This window comes from Notolabrus celidotus, chromosome 7 (assembly GCF_009762535.1).
Source record: "Notolabrus celidotus isolate fNotCel1 chromosome 7, fNotCel1.pri, whole genome shotgun sequence".
Taxonomy (NCBI): Eukaryota; Metazoa; Chordata; class Actinopteri; order Labriformes; family Labridae; genus Notolabrus; species Notolabrus celidotus.
Genome location: NC_048278.1, coordinates 17007008 through 17025466, shown reverse-complemented (window position 1 = coordinate 17025466; position 18459 = coordinate 17007008). Strand labels below are relative to the sequence as shown.

The window sequence follows — 18459 nt, the reverse complement described above, 5'->3', positions numbered from 1 at the left end:
GTCCCAAGACTCTGTTTATGAACAACACAAGCACAGAGATAGAGGCACATCCTCCCCCTTGGTTAGTTGTTACGTGAGAAAATCTCGGCACTGTCCAAGATGAGGATACTGAGGGATGGAATCAGCCCCTGGGATAAGTGCACTGGCTCAAAGTCAACTTGAATTTGACTCCCATCATAGATTTGCTGTTGCCAAGCCAAAGGCCAGGAGCTGGTATCATAATGACATACTAGTTAGTCTGGTCCGCTCACGCACCCCCTGAAGAACATCTCGTTTCCTCCAATCTCAAACACAGTGGTGATCATTTGATCTGTTTGTGGCTTGTGGTGTGTCTGAGTGTGCATTTGTCTTTATGTAACTGGATGTAGATTTTGTTCAAAGTAAAAATGAGCAAGCTCCGGGAATGCATACATGCTTATTTTTAAGAGGCTAAACCCACAGGGAGGGGAACATGCCCCAGCCTCGGTGCTCTTTATGGAAAGCCAAAACTCTGTTAGGGGATGCAGAATTAAACACAATCACATCAAAGCCACCTCCCCACACATTTCAGCCAACACCGTTAATCTAATTTACAGCTTGAAGCTGCTTCACTCCAACAATGGTGACATTTGATACAATTTACCCCCTGTCAAAGAGTCAGGGCAGAGCCACAAGGTCTTTTCATATCAGTCAGACACTGAGAATGATCTTGCACACCAGGAGGGATCCTTACTCTTGTCATGGTGATTTTTGTCACAAATCCTCTCAACCCTGCAATCACTACTTGTGCACAATTTATTTGGACTGTAAACGAGGTATTTTTCCCCATCTAGTTTTACAAATGTCGATAAAGCTGTAAACAAGCTTTAGCCTCTGCAGTTTGTTATACAGTACATCCAATGAGGGGCAAGCCCAAACATTTTTGACAGGGTTGGACATCCTAGGACTCTGACTTAAGCAGGGGTGGCTGGAGGTTTGAATGCGAACCACAACAAATTTCGGGTTAGCATTTGTTTACCATTTCTGTCTCCAATCATATCAACTTTGACTGCTTTTATTAACTCATCATACCATGAAGGTCTTGTTTTCCTCATTAAGTGTTTTCTATTTTTTTTTACTTTGCATAAGACAGTGATAGGTATTAGTTTGTAGTCTCTACATAGAACACAGAATGGACACCTGATTTAAAGCATGCATTACACCAAGCTTCACGTGATGCAGTGAGGTGTGAAAGATTTTTTGACTGCACTATAATGCAGAGAATTACCATGAGTTCATCCTGAGTTTATCCTCTTTGTGTCTTTGTCTTTCCTCTTATTGTGGTTGTAGTGAATGGAACGTCGTAGTATAGAGTTAGAGACAATATGTTTGTGAGAATACAAGGTGATGCTGTAAATAAATGGATTGTCAAATCTAAAGGGGAAAAGCACAACAGACATTGGTTTGATACTTTGCTCAGAACAATCTGATATTAGTTTGCCACTCATTGGAAGAGGACGATGCTTCCTCCAATCTCACACTGTGTTGTACAGAAAGTAGGTATACTCATGTTACAAAAGCTACTAGCAGCCTGTGGTAACAGTATGTTACTTTGAACTTAAGCAATGCTTCTGCCGGGGCAGTGAGGCAGTCTTAGTTTAGAATTAATGGGCGAGCCATTCAGATATAAGGTGGGGCTTCTGCCATCTAAGTTATTCCACTTGAACACCCATCCAAGTTATTCCACTTGGACACAACCCTGTCTCTTGATATGCGATTTATTAAGCTAAAAAACAGATTATTGGTCTTAGAACTACATCCACCTGTACACATTTTCTCACAGTGTTTACTTTTTTGTGCAAAATTTCTGTTGAGTTCTGTTCATTGAGTTCATTATTCTCTAAAGCATCATAAAACCGCTTTAAAATCCACGTTTGATAGTTATACATAGATTTAAAAAAATTACACATAATAAAATTACAGTTTGTAAGTGGTGTCCGAACCAATACTGCCACTGGTCTGTGTCCTTTTTACCACTGCTTTTTCTCTGTCTTGTGTTTTATGATTACTGAGTGGGAAGCCAAGGCTGTGGCTACTTTCAACTCCAGCCAGAGAATAAGTTGGTCTGCCAAAATTGCTCTGCAGATTTCATGCAGGCACTGAAGGTTGTGATGCACGCTTTAGGCAAGTATTGTGTAGTGAACAAGAAAACGATGCACAGTCTAACATTTCCCGACACATGCTGTAGATTTTGTTCTATGTTTAAGAGCTGCAAATGTGACAATTACAGCTGAATATGGGAGGGATATCAGGATTAATAATCCTAAATTTTGCCATAATAAGAGCTGAATTAAGAGGTTGTTCAGCCTGTGACCTGTTAAGTGATCCTAGATTAGTGTTTCTGTTCTTGGCTACTTTGTGATTATATGCCTTCAAGCATGGGGCTGCAGCAGAGGACTTGAGTGCTTTCCCCTGAAGCCATTTGTTTGTATTTAGAGACTCTGCAGCCAAGTGAACATAATTTGAGAGCAGAAATGAAGTCGAATCATTCTGTACTGTAATGTTGTTCGGGAACATGGATTGAAATGGAAAAAGGCATTCAGGGCATCTTTCACTAAGATGATCACTCAACTACTTTGTTTTTGCGACTTTCTTCAGACTCCTGGGTCGTCTTCTTCTTCAGCTGAATCTAAAGTTTTTTAATCCATCTGGATATTCTTTGCATATCATACATACAGGATCATGGAGCTTTAGGTCTTTGTGGGACTGACAGATGGATGAAGGAGTATGGTTCCCAGTGAAACAGCATTCCCAGACTATGAGCTGGAAACCAGAGGTCCAGTCTACCTCAGAGGAGCCTCATTAACAGCAGCCAGGAGTCTCGTCTCCCCCACGTCCCTTCACTACCTATCACCGCCCAGTGTCCAGTAACTCACACAGTCTCCTGTGTGAAGATAATGCAGCACAGACAGTATAAAACAGTGCAACAAAGATGGCAGCTGTATCCTCACTCTGGTTCACGGTCATTTGTCCTAATACAGCCCAGGTGTTCAGCCCAGGCTGTGTCTTATCATCAGTGTCATCACTTTTCTCTCAAGGACATCCCAACCAGTGCACACAAACATCTAGTATCATCTCAGCACAGATGCTCAAATATGAGATAGTGGAGAGTCAGAGGCAGAAAAACAGACAACATAACAGATAGGAATGAAGGGGTAGAGACTGCAGACCGAGAGGAGAGGAGAGGAGGGTGCTGGAGGAGAAATGAGGAGGTTAAACCAGGTTAAGACTAAGTTCTTGCACACTGTTTTTTCTCTCACTAATATGTGTAGAGCCTGACAGCTGTCAAAAAAAAGCTCCTACCAACCACTCCTGTGTTTTGTTTCTCCTCCTGGATAGACTATATCAAGAAAGTCAAATATTCTCATACAAATACTTCACACCAAAGTACTCGTACATTACAGCACAAAGTATTTTAAGAATTACTCTTTTGTATATATATTAAGCATTTGAGAGTGACATCTGCACTGATGTGGACCTGTGCAAACTATTTTTTTCAAATCCTCAATCTGCTTCAGGGCTGTCTCAGTTTATCCAGATTTGTCTGAGGTGTTCGCTCGTTCAAAGATAATACTTTTACTGCATCAAACTCTAACCTTCTCTGGAGCTTTTTTTGACTACCTTTTCTGACTCAGTTATTTTGACTTTCAGGGCATTTGAGGATGTAAATCAGCCACTTCACATGTCTCTTTTGACTCATCTGTTGCAACTTACTGCCATCAGCTAGAGGACAGCTTTCAGGGGTTACAATGAAGAGGTATCTTCTGATTTTAACACCTTGAGCGTTTATTAAAAAAAAAGGGCCTCATCTATAGAATTGAAAATTAAAGACCAGTAAACTGCACACAATCTTCATTCACAGACAGCAATATAGTCATACTATAGACCTCCTTTGGTTACTAAACTTTATGTAAATTAAAAACTGATTCATTTATTATAATATTTAATGTAAGCTGTTTTTCAGCACTGACAACATTTTCTACTATTAGTATGTCACAACAAAAGTTCTCTATATTGTGATGATGGGCAAAAAAAGTGACTCTGAGCCACTGGAAGACTTTTAATGTGAAAGAACTGTGCTTGGTGTTGACTTACCTGCATTGCTGAACTAGCAAGAGCAGGTAAAAAAATACACTGGTGCACAAAAGGACAAAAAATACATACATACATATAGGCTATCTTTATAAGTAGATTATGATAAGTGTTATTCCTAACTCTGACCATGTCGTCCAGAGCCCAAACCAAACTGAACTTCCATTGTTGCACATCTAAACCATGTGTTTGCTATGTTTGTCAGGGATGCCCATCCCTATTTCTCCAAATGGTCACATGTTTTGGGGTGGATTCACAGACAAAAAACCTATACTGCAAACTTTTGCCAGAGAAAATGTAAGATGAATATCAAGAAAATTATCACACAGGAAAATAAGGGGTGTAGCGTCAATTGTGCAGCTCCTCCAGCCAGATTGCTTCTGTGCATGCTCCGGCTCCAAACACATCACCAAAGCAATATGTCAGCGCCCATCGGGGCGATATTTTGGTCTCATAAATCTCTAACTGTTTAGAGAACCCTGAACATGAAATGCAGTCATGCAGTAAAGTTACAACAACAAGAAGCCGCTGCACCATTATTTAAATTAATAAATGATATAGTGAACTGAACACAACCTTGAACTCCTACTTTGTCTTGTAATTCTAGCCCCAAACAATAAGTCAAGTGATTAAGAAAGTGAGTCACTGTCAAGCACTGGTCATAAAACAACAGTTAACGCACAGTGGAGTTTATCCGATGTCAGTAGCTGCAGAATACAAGTCCTTGTGGTCAACATCTTTTTGACAAGACAAGGCCAAACAACCAACGATACTATTTCACACTCTGGTATTCTGCTTGGTCAGACGAAACCTTAATGCTACGCTGTCAAACACACACTTCCTTTCACTGCCCACTGATGGTGTTGGGTTTACTAATGCTGACCAGCGGCAGGAAAGTTCACTGTGTCAGATTTACTGCGTGGTTCTCTCCTGGTCTGGCCGACACCCTGAGTTGAGCACAAAGGAATTCTAGGAGTGTCGGAGGTGTATAAAAGAAGGATGTATGATAGAAGAGGTTAGCTGGTACCGAAATTGGGTTTTAATCCTCTAGAGATCCTCTAGCTAGATTTAGTTATTATGAAGTGGCAGATTTCTCAAAGTAGGATCTGAATTCTAATCAGAACGAAGAGTTCTGATCTGGTTGAAGAATTGAAAGAGCAAGCACGCACAAACACTCTCAAAGCATTTAAAGCAGCTGTTGAATAGTTGTCCTGTTTCTTGGCTTCAGGCTCTTTAGGCCTCAACCTTTGACAGGTGACACTGCTGTAAAACTGCTCCTTTGATCAAGCCCTAGTTTACTATCCTCTCCATGAACAGATCGACATCAGTGACAAATGAAGGTGAAGACACTGCATTCCACCTAATGCCTGTAAACACAATTTATAGTTTAAATGACATTATTCGCAGATAGAGTATAGAAGTCTTTGTATAGAAACAGAGACAGGTTATTCAAAAATCTTTTAGGTAAAATGGTCTTTTCACCCAAAAAAAAAAAAAGAACTTCTAGAAATGTTATTTGTTCTAACCTTACATGTGCTGTCTGCCACCTGCAGTTTAATATACCTTGAAGAGTGAACTGTACCACTGAGAACTGTTGAAAAGGTGTTTTATTTACACACTACAACCACCTTATTAACACACTGGCCTCTCTGCCAGGTCTCAGATTGTGCCACACACACACAGCTGTACTCTCTCCATTTCAATGTTAATTTCCGCTCTGTGTCCATATGCCACTCTGGAGCACCAACATTCCCCCTTAGAGCACATAACCAGGACAAAATACATTAGGATTGGACTCAAAGCTCAGTTTAGGTTGGCAAACACAGCAGGAGCTCTATGCATGACTCCTAACTCTCTGAGTATACAAATCTGGTCTTATTCTGGGCTGATTCTCCAGTGACTCATTAGTTTAGATTGAACAGAGACGTTTTCTAGCTTTCAGTAGATCATAATATTGTTTCAGTGTGTCACTGTTATGGTGGTTTCTATCATACATTTCAAGTTATGGTCTAAAACCAAGAGACATTATTACATCTTTAGTGTGCTCACCCATTACACTACTTTTCCCTCTGTCCTCATTGTGTGGTACAGTGCAGTGTAATGTAGTGGAAACTGTAACAATCGGGGTTAAAATGGGGATTTACTCAGTGAAGTGTTTGCAGTGCTCCTCTCTTTATAGCTATCCATCTCCCAGATGGAAACACATTAATGGTAAGTGGTGATTCTGGTTTCTTTACAAGCAGATCATAATGATCATGACTTTGGTCTGGATACAGCAAATGCTTTCTACTGTGTGCTTTGTGTGTGTGTGACAACTTAATACACGCTGGTTACTATCTTTGACAATACATTGAAAGAGAGAAGGAAGGGACCTAGTATTAACACTTCTGTAACATTGGAGTTTACCAATTAAAATTTTGATTCTTGCCCTCTTATGTCACTCTGAAGAAGTCCCTCTTGTGAGGATGCACACTGTGACTCAACTTGGACTAAAGGACTGCTGACTCAAACTTGGACTCAAAAGATATAGAGGAGGACCTGGACTAACATACTGATAAAGACAAGTTTATAGTTTATGTTAGTTTTTCGTGTAAGGCCCTAATAATATTATTCGGGTTCATGCAAGAGTTGGCATGTGCGTTCACCTGTGTGCGTGTTCACATACTTTATTGTTTACATTGTCACATCTGCATGTAGATGTTCTACTAGATGTACTTAGAATTTGGACAGACGTTTGCCATTTCATTCTGTTATGTCATGTATTGTAAGGTATTATAGAGGTTAACTTGGTATTATGATTGTATATATGTTCTATTCATTTTCTGTAAGAAACTCTGTAAACTGTGCAGTTGTCTATCTTCGTCAGGAAAACTCTTGAAAGAGAATTCTTAATCTCAATGATTTTATTAAAAAAAAATTTAAGCAACTTAAGGGGCTACACCTTTGGGTCCAAGATGTTTGATCAGTTCAAATTCTGTTTCTGAGTGTATTAGACACCTGCAGTGATACCACTGCAGAGGAAGTAATGAGTCAGCTTAGGTTCATACAGGATAATATGTAATACTGGACCTGGATTATTTTATGTTGACTGGGACTTGAACACTAGGGACTCGAGATGTGACGCATACTCAAGGTTTGGTGACTCTACCACAACACCGGTCAGCAGCACATCAAAGGTGGTAAAAGTAGTTGTGGTAATAAGATGACATGAGCAAAATTCTCTTCCTTTGACCACCTGGCCAAACACTAAAGGAAGTTGATGTGTCATTGGTTTCAGATCATTTAAAAAATTGTCCCACAATTTAACCATAGGCCCACCAATCTGAACAAATTATGTCCAACACAATGTAACATGCATCTGTTTTGAGACCTACTGACCCTTTGACCTTCCCTGACCCGTGAAACCATAGGATTAACCATAATCAAAGGGAAAATTTGTACAGGAACTGTCACCTGTTCACATAATACAAATACAAACATGTATTTTCTTATGATGTAGTCCACGTCAAAACAGATAAGGCGAGGTATGACCATAAAGAACGTTCTTTAGAAATAAGGATGACACGACATGCAGGACTTGTACTTTTCCGGCTTCTGCTCTCAGCATCAGCCCACATCTTCTAAAAGTGACTTAGGCCAAACACCAGCTGGAGGAACACACTCTGATGTGAGCAGCAACAGGAAAAAAGTGAGGAAGGAAGACAGACCGAGTGGTTAGAGGAAGAAGAAGACAAAGGATATTAATGCCAGCTCCACTGTGGCTTCGCAAACAAAGAAGTGACAAAGTTGTGACTGGTGAGCGAGTGGTTGGACAGATGTTAGTTCTTAAAGCTGAGGTTTTCCCCTCAGTGCTTTCAGCAGAGGGCTTTCCGGTGCTGGAATAGCATGGTGTCAGTGCTGTGTTTGTTTCTATTATTGACGTAAGCTAGCTATAATCAATAACAGACTATAGGCTACAAGGGATTAGCTAGCATATGCCTACCACCCTGTTTTAACAAGGAACACACCCACACAAACAGTACACAAAAAACTTAGCCTGCATATCAAGATACTTCACAGGCATACACACATAAAGAGGGAAGACACTGGACAATTTTTAGTACTGTTCTCAATCAGCATGATTCTGAAAGATGCTGCTGCTTACAATAAAGTGTAAATATGATTATAAGGAGATGAAACAAAAGCAGAAAATCAATGACAAACCTTCAAAATCTGAAATAATTCCCTCCAAGTGTGGATTGACTGCAGATTCAGACATTTTCCCAGGCATTAATGTAACAAACTCCTCTTTCTTTCAGCTTTCCAGCAGCTCCCTGATCTGAAATCTGAACAAATTCCAAAACAGCCTAAATGAGAAACTAGCCTACAACTCTCCCTTTAAAGGGGCAACTTATTTTTCTCTGACGACCCACTACCTTCTATAATACGCTGCATTCAGACTTCAGAGAGCCAGAGCAAAAAGACGAGCCTCCTCCCTTCTCCTCCCCTCCCAGAAACACACACCCCCCTTTCTCCCTCATGTCCTCTGTTTGGGTGTATGTGTATGTGTTTCTCCTGCCCCCGACACACTCGTACATGCACACGCAGGCATTCACGCAGACAACAGACCCTGTCATTCCCCAGGAGCGCTTTCAACCAAAGTGGCCCTCAGGTCTTATTCCCTGACAGTGAAAGTGGACGAAATGTCACATGCTCATTTAAACCATGTTAACCTGCAATCAGACATGATCCCCTGTGTCTCTTTCATTGGCATGTTTCACTCTGTCAGTTGCACAGAGACTGCAGTTTAAATGAGATTTCCGTTTTGAGTAAACAGCCTCTACAAGCTGGCATGTTAATTAAAGTGCAGTCACTTCTGTAGTTGCTGCTGACAGAAAAAACTGATGGACTTCCTGGTGAAAGTTGACATTAGGGTTATACAACGGCGCCTCTAGGGGATCAGAGTGTGATTCGTGCACCAACCCGCCCTCTTTTACACTACTTAATCAGGAATTCAAGCTTGATGGACACATCTGACCAGGTAATCTAGAGCTAGTGTGTGTCTTTTGCGAGGGACACTGATGACAAGCCAGCTTTTGATGTGTCGGGTCCTGTTACATTTCTTGCCCTTGAAGCTGCTGGAGCCAACTTAGAGACAGTTCTTTGAGGCTGAATAGAAAGGCTACTGAAAAGGTGTTCATAAAACAATCTCAAGTACTAAAATATCAAAGATTGCCCAATCCACTTTCTCCCTGTGGGATATGACACAACTTTTCTTATCTGTGAATCTCCCACACAAACAAACATTAGCGATAACATCCCTGTAAGCACTGTTTGGTCTTGAGTGAGTGACTTTCCGTGGCATCCTGTTTGGTGCCACAATAATCTGCTAATTACATTTATGATGAATCATCCTGAAGAACTAAAAACTAAACCAAGAGCCAGAAAAAGTTCCCATTTCCACTTCTTAAAGAGATACTGCCACACATCAGATATAATAAATCACATTAAGGTTTTGCTCTTTGTGTAGATAAACTGTAACAACACTCATGCCTGGCATTTTATGGCTCATAGGAAGTGGGGGAAATCCCTTTTGAATGAAAGGCTCCATTCTGAGGGGCACCATGGATGCCAAGCCCACCCAGTGGCCCCTAACCCTAACACCTGAGAGGTTGATGTAACACAGAATTACACAGTGTGTTTATGGTGCAATCTGGTTATTTTACACATCTGCTGCTAAGGTGTCATAGGATAAAGAACAGAGTATGGCACATAAAGGTTTGTGTACACATGGTATTTGAATTGTCAGTAACCCATCAATGATAGATGTTCTCCAGAGAACAGGTCTGTCTGTCATATGCTGTGCAGTTATGCTTAGACTACATTTAGAAGCAGCTGACATTATTTACATCACATATTCTGAGAAATGTGTCATGTATAGATATTGTGTTGGTTTGGCCATGCATGCATGTTATTGTTAATGCATGCATGAGACAACAGTCTGTATGTGCATGATTTACTGTGATTTCCCCTACTGGACATTTACATAGTAGACCTAAATATATACAGTGTGTGTACTGTACTATATGTAACAAAGTGTGTGGCCCGACAATGCTCATGCAGGGCCATCTGGGCTACACTGTAAACCACCAAGTCTGTGTAGTACTCAATTAAAGCAAAACACACAGTGTGTCAAGAACACACCTCTACCAGCCAGTGTGTATTTATCTAAACATGGATACGCACACTGGGCTGGCTCAGCGACAATGTAAGGGTGAGCTCCAAGTAACATCTGGATAGATGTGTGTGTGTGTGTGTGTGTGTATTTGCAGTTTGACTAACAGTATGTGAATATGTGCATACGTGCTGGTGTGGTTTCTCTATGCAACTTCAGACACGGGTGTGTTTGTGTGTCTCGGTGCTCCTGAAATAGCAGCGTACACAGAGGCATGTGCATATGGAGGGATAAATCTGCTTAACCAAAGCCATTCGGCCCTGTATGTCTGTGGTGCTGAGGGAGATATGCTAGTTTTGTACTTGGTTAATAACACTAATTATGGGTGTAAAAGTATGTAGTCTCCTTACTGAAACACAGGGTGTGAAAGTATTTACTAAGGAGGATGTCAGATTAAATGATTCAAGCAGAATTTATCTTTGTTAGTTGTGCACTTTGTAGCTTTTTTAACTTAATTTTACTTTATTTCACAAATTGTCAAGTTGATTGATGCCTCAATAACTGAAGCTTTGTTAATTCTGGTCTCTGTGGTTACTTTTAAATTTGTTTAACATATCTCTAACACGCAATATTATTGAGGCAATCGGAAAACATAACAATTCATGTTAAATTAAATGCTGCAAACTTGTAAAAGTAATGTTTTTTAAGTTGAAATGCTAATAAGTTTATATGGGAGACATTGTGATATATCTCACGTTGTTTAAGACGAACAGAAAGTTAACAGAGTGACAAACACGTATTAGCAGGAAGTTGCACAAAACTCCTTATGCGAGTGTGACTTGGGGTGCCGAAATGTCTGTGGTTTAAGAGTTTATACACACAAAAGCTTTTAAAGTTGAACTTTTTATCCAAGAATTACCAGATTACACTACTGAATGTTAGTGAAATACTATCACTTATTGTAGTAGAGCCTTAATAACATGTTGTCACTGTAAAAATACTGTGTGCAATCAAACGTGGTAGTAAAACTGCTACTGAAATCCAAAGGATTGCTGTGTGAAAAATATAAAGAATAGATCATTTTAGGACAGAGCAGTAAGACCAGGGGATAGGATAAGTTCACTGGTAAAATACCTTGCTTGAACTTAATTATATCTGTCCCTCTACTTAAACACTACATGCTTATGTTTATTAATATTTATTAGTATGACAGTTCTTTGGAGGAACTCAAGCCCTTGACTCTTTCATGGTAATCTTTTTTAAACTGGACTACAAGCTGAGCGGACAATTTACGCTGGCAGAAAACTGCTGCTGGTTTTAAGACTTTGAAGACACTCGCTGTGCAGGGAACTGTTATGCTGTGTCACATGAGTGAACTCTCTTGCAAACCTGACAAGCAAGTGTTAACAGTCATTTTAATTTGACATAGAAGAAATAACATGAAGTGTAAAGTTGTTTTATAAGTGAACTTAAGAAAAGTTGAGGAAATTAAAGTTGTTGCTGAAAAGTAAAACTGCTTTACACATTTTCCTCAGCTTGTTTCTACACAAACATGTTCACACCATGAGGCTTCCTCTCTGCACCCTGCTGTCCACAGGTACAGCTTTCATTAGCTATCTCATGAGCTCACTTGAGGTTAATCTATTTCTGTTGTATCAGCCCCAACTCGACCTATGTTTCCATCATGTTGAATAATTTCACCTGCCAGAGATCTTCCCTCAGGAGGTCTAAAGGTGGGGCTTCCCAGTCAGTTTCCTGAACTCCTTGTGCTGGCTGCACTCATGGCTCCTTCTCTTATCATAACTTAATAATAATCTAAAAAAGAAACAATATGAGGTGAGATACTGGGAGGGTGGTGGGAGGAGAGCTGCGAGGCGTTCACTTATAGAGGATATCCTGTACACTTTTATGGAACATGTTGAGCCCAGTGATTTCCGTCAGTTCCTTTAACTCTAGGTCATATGTGTCTGTGGAAGTAGGAGAGGTTTTTCTGCACATGTATTTCAGGGTGAGGGTAAGTAAGGCTCTGGGTGGATACATTAGGATACATTAGGACTTCTGAAACTGAAAATTAGCATGTGAAAACAGAGAAAGAATCAAACTAGGATAGCAGACTGTGAATTCATGTACATTAAAGTAGAGTCAAATAAACACTGGGCCACATCACAAAAAAAGTAACTTTTTTTTTTATCATTTATAAGTTTGGCTTATACTTCTACACACATTTTGAGCTAATGACACTGTTACTAAGCTAATGGCAACTATGAACTTTGCATGTTAATACTATGCTAATGTCAGCTAGGAATTGGTTGAATCCAATATTAGCAACGTAATGACAATAAATAATGAAAATTGCTAACATTGGCATCATAAGCGGAGCAACCACAAGGGCAGAGGGTGCGGCCACCCCAGGGTCCACGTTCAGTAGGGGGCCCCTACTGAACTACTTTTTTGACAGGACCGGAACAGTGGATGTCTGTCCCTGTCCACAGTCTGTGTTGTAATTAGAAAAAATTCACACACATCCATCTATTTTCAATTTAAGCAACATCCCATTGTCATTCAGTTAATAATCCCCAGAAATCCATTTACAAACTAACACACCTGAGAAGGCATATGGCATGACCATTCAAGATTATTTATCTTACGTTTAAAGATGGGCCCATGAAACACTTTAAGCTTCGGTGTGCAAACCACAACCATGCGCAACGTATGCCCGTAAAGTTACACTGCTACATAATTCACAAACAAATCAATAATAATCGCCTTGAAGGCTATGGACTGCGCATTTTTTCTACATCGTACCACTGTAGGTAGCACAAGTTCCATTAGGTCTATGAATCCTATGTTATGACTGTGGTTGTAATGTGTTTTCAGCTACCTATTATGTTGATTAATTGTTAAGAACTTTCTGAAAAACTTTTTTTGTTTCGATTTTATATCACGTGGAACAAACATCATGTGGTCTCATACTTTGTTCAGCTATCAGGGAGGTGTTTTAAGTTTAAAGCATGTTTCGATGTTAATCAGCTGACTAAAGGTGTTGCACACAGCCGAGACGCTCAGCTGGGGACTGTGGCTGAGTGACAGGTCTCCACATGCGCTTTTTTTCCTCCGCCGCTGGACTGATTATGACCCGGTTGCACTCCTGGCTGACACCTGACTGCATATACATGCTTATTCTTATCAATAAGAACAAGTAGACAGAACTGGACACTGAGTCTAAAATATGTTTCGGTTCAGTTCCCTTGTTGCAGTAAATCCACATAGTCTTCACTTTATGACTGTATGTTCGTGCAGGTTATTTTTATGATCCGTAGCTATTTAATACCGTCAGTTCTACAAATTGTGTCATGAAGGAAAATTTGATTTAAGGGAAAAAAAGCATTTGGCAAATTTTTTTTACATGGAAAACCTTCACGTTTTTTTCAATGATTAATCAATAATTGATCGTTAGTTTTCCAAAGATCGATAACAGAAAATTCTTGAAATTTACATCCCTAGTGCTATTATTACTGTTTTGACTTAGCTGTTGGTAACTATACTGGGTTTTGTTCTAAATATGGTTGAGTTTTACGATCCATCGTCTTTTCTGTTTCTGATCAATTTGGAAGCAATTATATGGTAAGAAGCTTGTCAGGTTCCCTATATTTGTACATTTAAAAAAAAAAAATAGGATACAGACGTAGAATAATTCAATATCAAAACTCACATTCTAAAAGGAAAATGTACTGCCAGGACAATATAGTTTAATAATATACTTTTTTTGTCCTATAAGTAAATTTGAGAAAGAGAAAAAGATTACTCCTGGCCTTGACTCCTCTATAACATAAGCAGGGGTGTTTTAATCTCTTGCAGTAAAAAGGAAATCAATGTAGGATATAATGCCCTCATTTGTAACCCTAAAATCTTTCAACTTCTGCTTTAATTGATTTCAGCTGGATGCAATTAAAGTCACCTCAACATACTATGAAACTAATCACCCTTCCTGTTTAATTGGCAGACCATCAGGCAACATGACGCAACTATTTTCTGATTTCTAGACATGATCCATTGTTTTATCCATGTGTTATCTTTTATTGATGGTGTGTCACCAATTAGCTATTACAACAAGCCAAATGTGGTCACCATACGGTTCAGTTGTTTTAGATGACATGTCATGCTCAACACATTTTTTTAATCCTGAACAGGTCTCAAAAAGGGACAGTAGGAGGCACTCCAGGTTAAGATGGAGTAATGGGCGATGAACCAAAATTAAGACGTTGAAAATGCCATCTTATGCAGCAAAGCCTCTGCTCCTACGAATGTCAAAACAAAGCCTAAAGGGGATCTGAAGTTGATGGGTTGGGGACGATTGCTGCAGTCATGACAACGGGTCAAAACAGAGCGACACAGCACAGGTTGAAAACAAGGAACTTGCTTAGCCTGTGCATAAATTCCTCACTTGGAGTGAGGGTGGAAGTTTTTTTTTTTTGGGGTGGGAAATTAATGCTCCACAACCTCACCTCTGCACAAAACAGTCTCTGTGCAGGCTGGGGTCTGTCTTTCTCAACCTAGCATTAAAAAATCCCTCCAACTGCAAAATATGAATCATCCCCATGGAACATTTCACAGATCTTGGGGAAATTGTAGCTGAACAGAGAGAATAAAGTGACACTGCAGCACTGCCACCAAGTGGTGACAAAAATATGTGTTGTAGTGTGTCTGTATGCATCATATGGCTCACTGAGCTTAGCCCTGTTGTTGAGGATCGAATTAAAGGCTAATTCGCAGAGTGTCCCTCAGCTGGATGTCCACTTAATCACTGTAGGATGTTGGATTAGTCTTATCCTTCAGTCCAGACTGAACACATATGTGTCTGAACAGGAGTTCAACTGAATCTACATTAGCACTATAAACAAAGTAGACATTAAAATCCACCCAGCTGATAAAAGGAATCTAAAAGGAGGAAGCTACAGAGTAGAAGAGAATTGTAACCCCACAGATGCAGGATATTCAAAATACAGACTCTGATGGATTCCTCAATCAAATCTGCTGTCTGTTTAAAAACCAAATCACATTAGCTGACATACGAGCCCTGCTTCTGCTCCCCACAACTTAAAATAAACCGTCTGCATCAGTCAGAATTAATCTTAACCGGACTCCTCAGCTTGAAATCTAATCATGTGATGAAGGCATGAAGATTTAACTTTGAGCATCTATTGTCGGAGCTCTCTTATGTATGTGGGTCAGCTGTAAGTCCTGCCAGTAACAGTACGGTAGCAACTTTCCACTGAAAGATTGCATTTCCTGATTCAAAGTCGTCTTTTGACAGCCCATCACATAGTTTACTCCCTGCTGCTGTTCATATGCAAGCTATTCAGACTTGCTGTTTGCACTTCACAGAGTGCTTTGTGTATGCTGTTTATCCAATGTGAGTAAGAGGAGAAATTTCACACAGCAACACAGACTGACACAACCTTCAAACGGCTGCTTTCACCTCAACTGACCAAGCAAAGCAAACACAACCAGGGTGGTTTCTACCAGACTGCTGCCACTTCTTAAACTTTGCCTCCTCTGCCGTCTCATAGAGTGAAGAGAAAAAAGAAAGTCCCTCTGAAAGAAAACTTTCTCAAAGAATCAAGATAAGTCAGAACTTACCGGCTATTCTGTCTCGCTCCATAACTCAACGGCTACCTCAAATAGCCACATGTAACCTCTCTCCTTCTTCTCTCCTCTCCCTCCTTCTCTTCCCTTTTTTCTTCATGAAGACTTCCCCTTTCTCCTGACTCAGTCACCCTGTCCCCCTCTTTCAACCCTCCCTCTCTCTCTCTCTCTCATTTTCTCTCTCTCTGTCTCTCTCTCCTCCCTCCTTTTCCTCCCCCTCTGACTCTGTTGCTCTTACTTCCTCCAACTTTTAATGTCCTCAGTCTGTCAGGATAACAAGTGAATGGAGCAGACGTCCGCAGCCATGTGCGACTCATATGGAATCACTCTCTCTGCTGCTGTCTTTACTCTCTCAGACACAAACATGATCCATGATGTGTACAAGCAGGCATTTTCCTCCTTTCCTTTTCCCCATTTTTCTTTTATTTCCTTCTTGTATCTTTGAAACTGATCCTTCAGCAACTTTGACCAAAGGTCCCAATCAGAAAATAAACTCAGCCCACGTGTTACAGAGGGACACTCTAGGAAATTCTGCACTATCCTGCACTATTTACACTCACTATGTCATCATCACCACTTGTACTGGAAAAACTCAAAAGCCGTCTTCCAAACAAATGCTGATTGTTCTCTGAGTGGATTGGAGAGTATTTACAACAGTCCTCCTCTAGAGAAACTTCAGTCCAGGGCCCTCTTGTAAAAAGTGCTCCTCAATAAGACTTGTTTAAATCCAGGTAATCATCAGTATTACGAAGATCTAAGTGTAAAAGCCTGTTGACCCCCTGCACAAGTGTCTCTCCTCCTCAGTTTGGTCCTCGACGTCTGATTGAATCATTATTCAGAGAGAGTCTTTGTATTTACGGCCCCAAAACAAATCCCAGGTCTAAGCAGAGCTTAATGTGTCATGTTCAAACTAAGGCAGCTCAACAAGGTCAGGAGGCCACTCATCGAGCCACCGCCTTAGTGAGAAGCTCCAGAAAAAATACAACACACACAATTGCACATACACCCATCTTCTGTTTTGTTTTTGCTCGTTTCCTCTTCCTCTTTTTTTACATCCCTCCTTTAACCATATCTTCCACATTCACACATAACAACACAAGCTTTGACAGTGGGCATAGATAAGGCCCCGAACTTACGTTCCCACACCCACATGCATGCACTTTTACAAACTTAATCATGCATGACACTGTGCACAGAACATACACACAGTTAAGACACAAATGTAGATTTTTTGGGAGGTGAAGCAATGTCATGAGCTGTTAGTTCTTGTGGCATGCAGTGATGAGAAATACCTCTCTTCTCTCTTCTGGCCTGCTCTGATACAGAGCATTCACACTTCAATCTTATTGGCTGAATGGTTATTTCAGAAGGGATTTCAATGCAGGATATATTTGTGATTATTTTACATTTTAGAATGCATATTTATCAAATGAACCTGAATGGTCTTTTAAGTAAATCAGGACTCTTAACACACTGAGCCCCCACCCTGCTGCCATCCTGGGGCCTTTTCTGACATCTGCAGTAGAGGAGTGAGGAGAAGCAGAGCAGAGGAGGCAGATTAGGGATATTCAAGTGTAGCTGCTCTGTGAGTAGATTTAAGTGCAGTAAGGCCTTCTGACTAATCCTAAAGAAGAGCATGATTTATATAAGCCTATTTAGTCTGATTTATCCACGTCTGGACGCTTTAACTTGGAATCTAGAACTTTTGGTGAGAAGGGATTCTAAAGTGAGTCAAAATGCAACACTTTTGATATTGCGCAAAGTGGAACGAGAGAGCTTTTGTCTTATTTTGAAAAATAAAATCAGATGCCTCCTTTGAAATTTGTTCAGAATTCAGCTGAAGTCAACATGTGCACACAGGAAGACCAAAAAAAGGTGATAAAATAAAGCAGAAATCAGAACAAAAGCAGAGAATTTCTAAATTGGCCATTTGGTTGTGATTCAATATGGAAAGCAGGTCGCTGTTGCTCTGAAAGACGTGTGGTTTTAAAAATAGAGACGTTTCTCTCTTTTGCCTGTTGGCTCTTTCTGTCTCGTGATCATTTTCCAGACTGAAAAGCTGCACTTAATCACAGGGTCAACAAAAAACACATGAAACACAACATGTGCTTATGCATTTGTTGATTCACTCTCATGTGCACAATAGACTGAAACGCAAAGTCCAACATACATGAAAACACATGAAAGCCAATGTGAAACATGCAGTACTGCTACTGTTTTATAATGCAATTAAAGTTGTACGTTAATCCAAGATTCCTTCTCTGTTTTGGGTTTTTGAATGCAGCCACAAGGCATTGTATTATACTCACACACACAGAGAAAAAAAGTGGTTATTTTTTAAAAAATTGAGACGATTGTCAGAGATTTTAGAGTCATACATGTTCCAGTGAAACTCTTTTATAAGCATATTACAAAAAAAACAAAACAATTGAGTGATTTTTCGAGGAAATACATGAAGTCATGTTTTTGTGTTCAGATTTTTTGTCACACTTGCCTTCAGCGCCTCCATTCACCCCAGGCTTGCATGAACACATACAGTATAAATACCC

General features: G+C 40.1%; 1 protein-coding gene across 3 annotated transcripts in view; it reads right to left on the bottom strand.

Moving 5' to 3' along the window:
• The window catches only part of sept9b (septin 9b), an 83149-nt gene that overhangs the window by 51840 nt on the left and 12850 nt on the right, over positions 1-18459 (bottom strand). The window contains exon 1 of one of the 3 annotated variants that reach the window (XM_034688402.1): positions 15905-16006. The exons of 1 other annotated variant lie outside the window; for it this stretch is intronic. In XM_034688402.1, coding sequence (XP_034544293.1) covers positions 15905-15926 — 22 coding nt within the window. In that variant the 5' untranslated portion in view covers positions 15927-16006. Of the gene's footprint in view, positions 1-8313; positions 8549-15904; positions 16007-18459 lie in introns of those variants that run through there. One more of the 3 variants, XM_034688401.1, reaches the window with a different exon arrangement.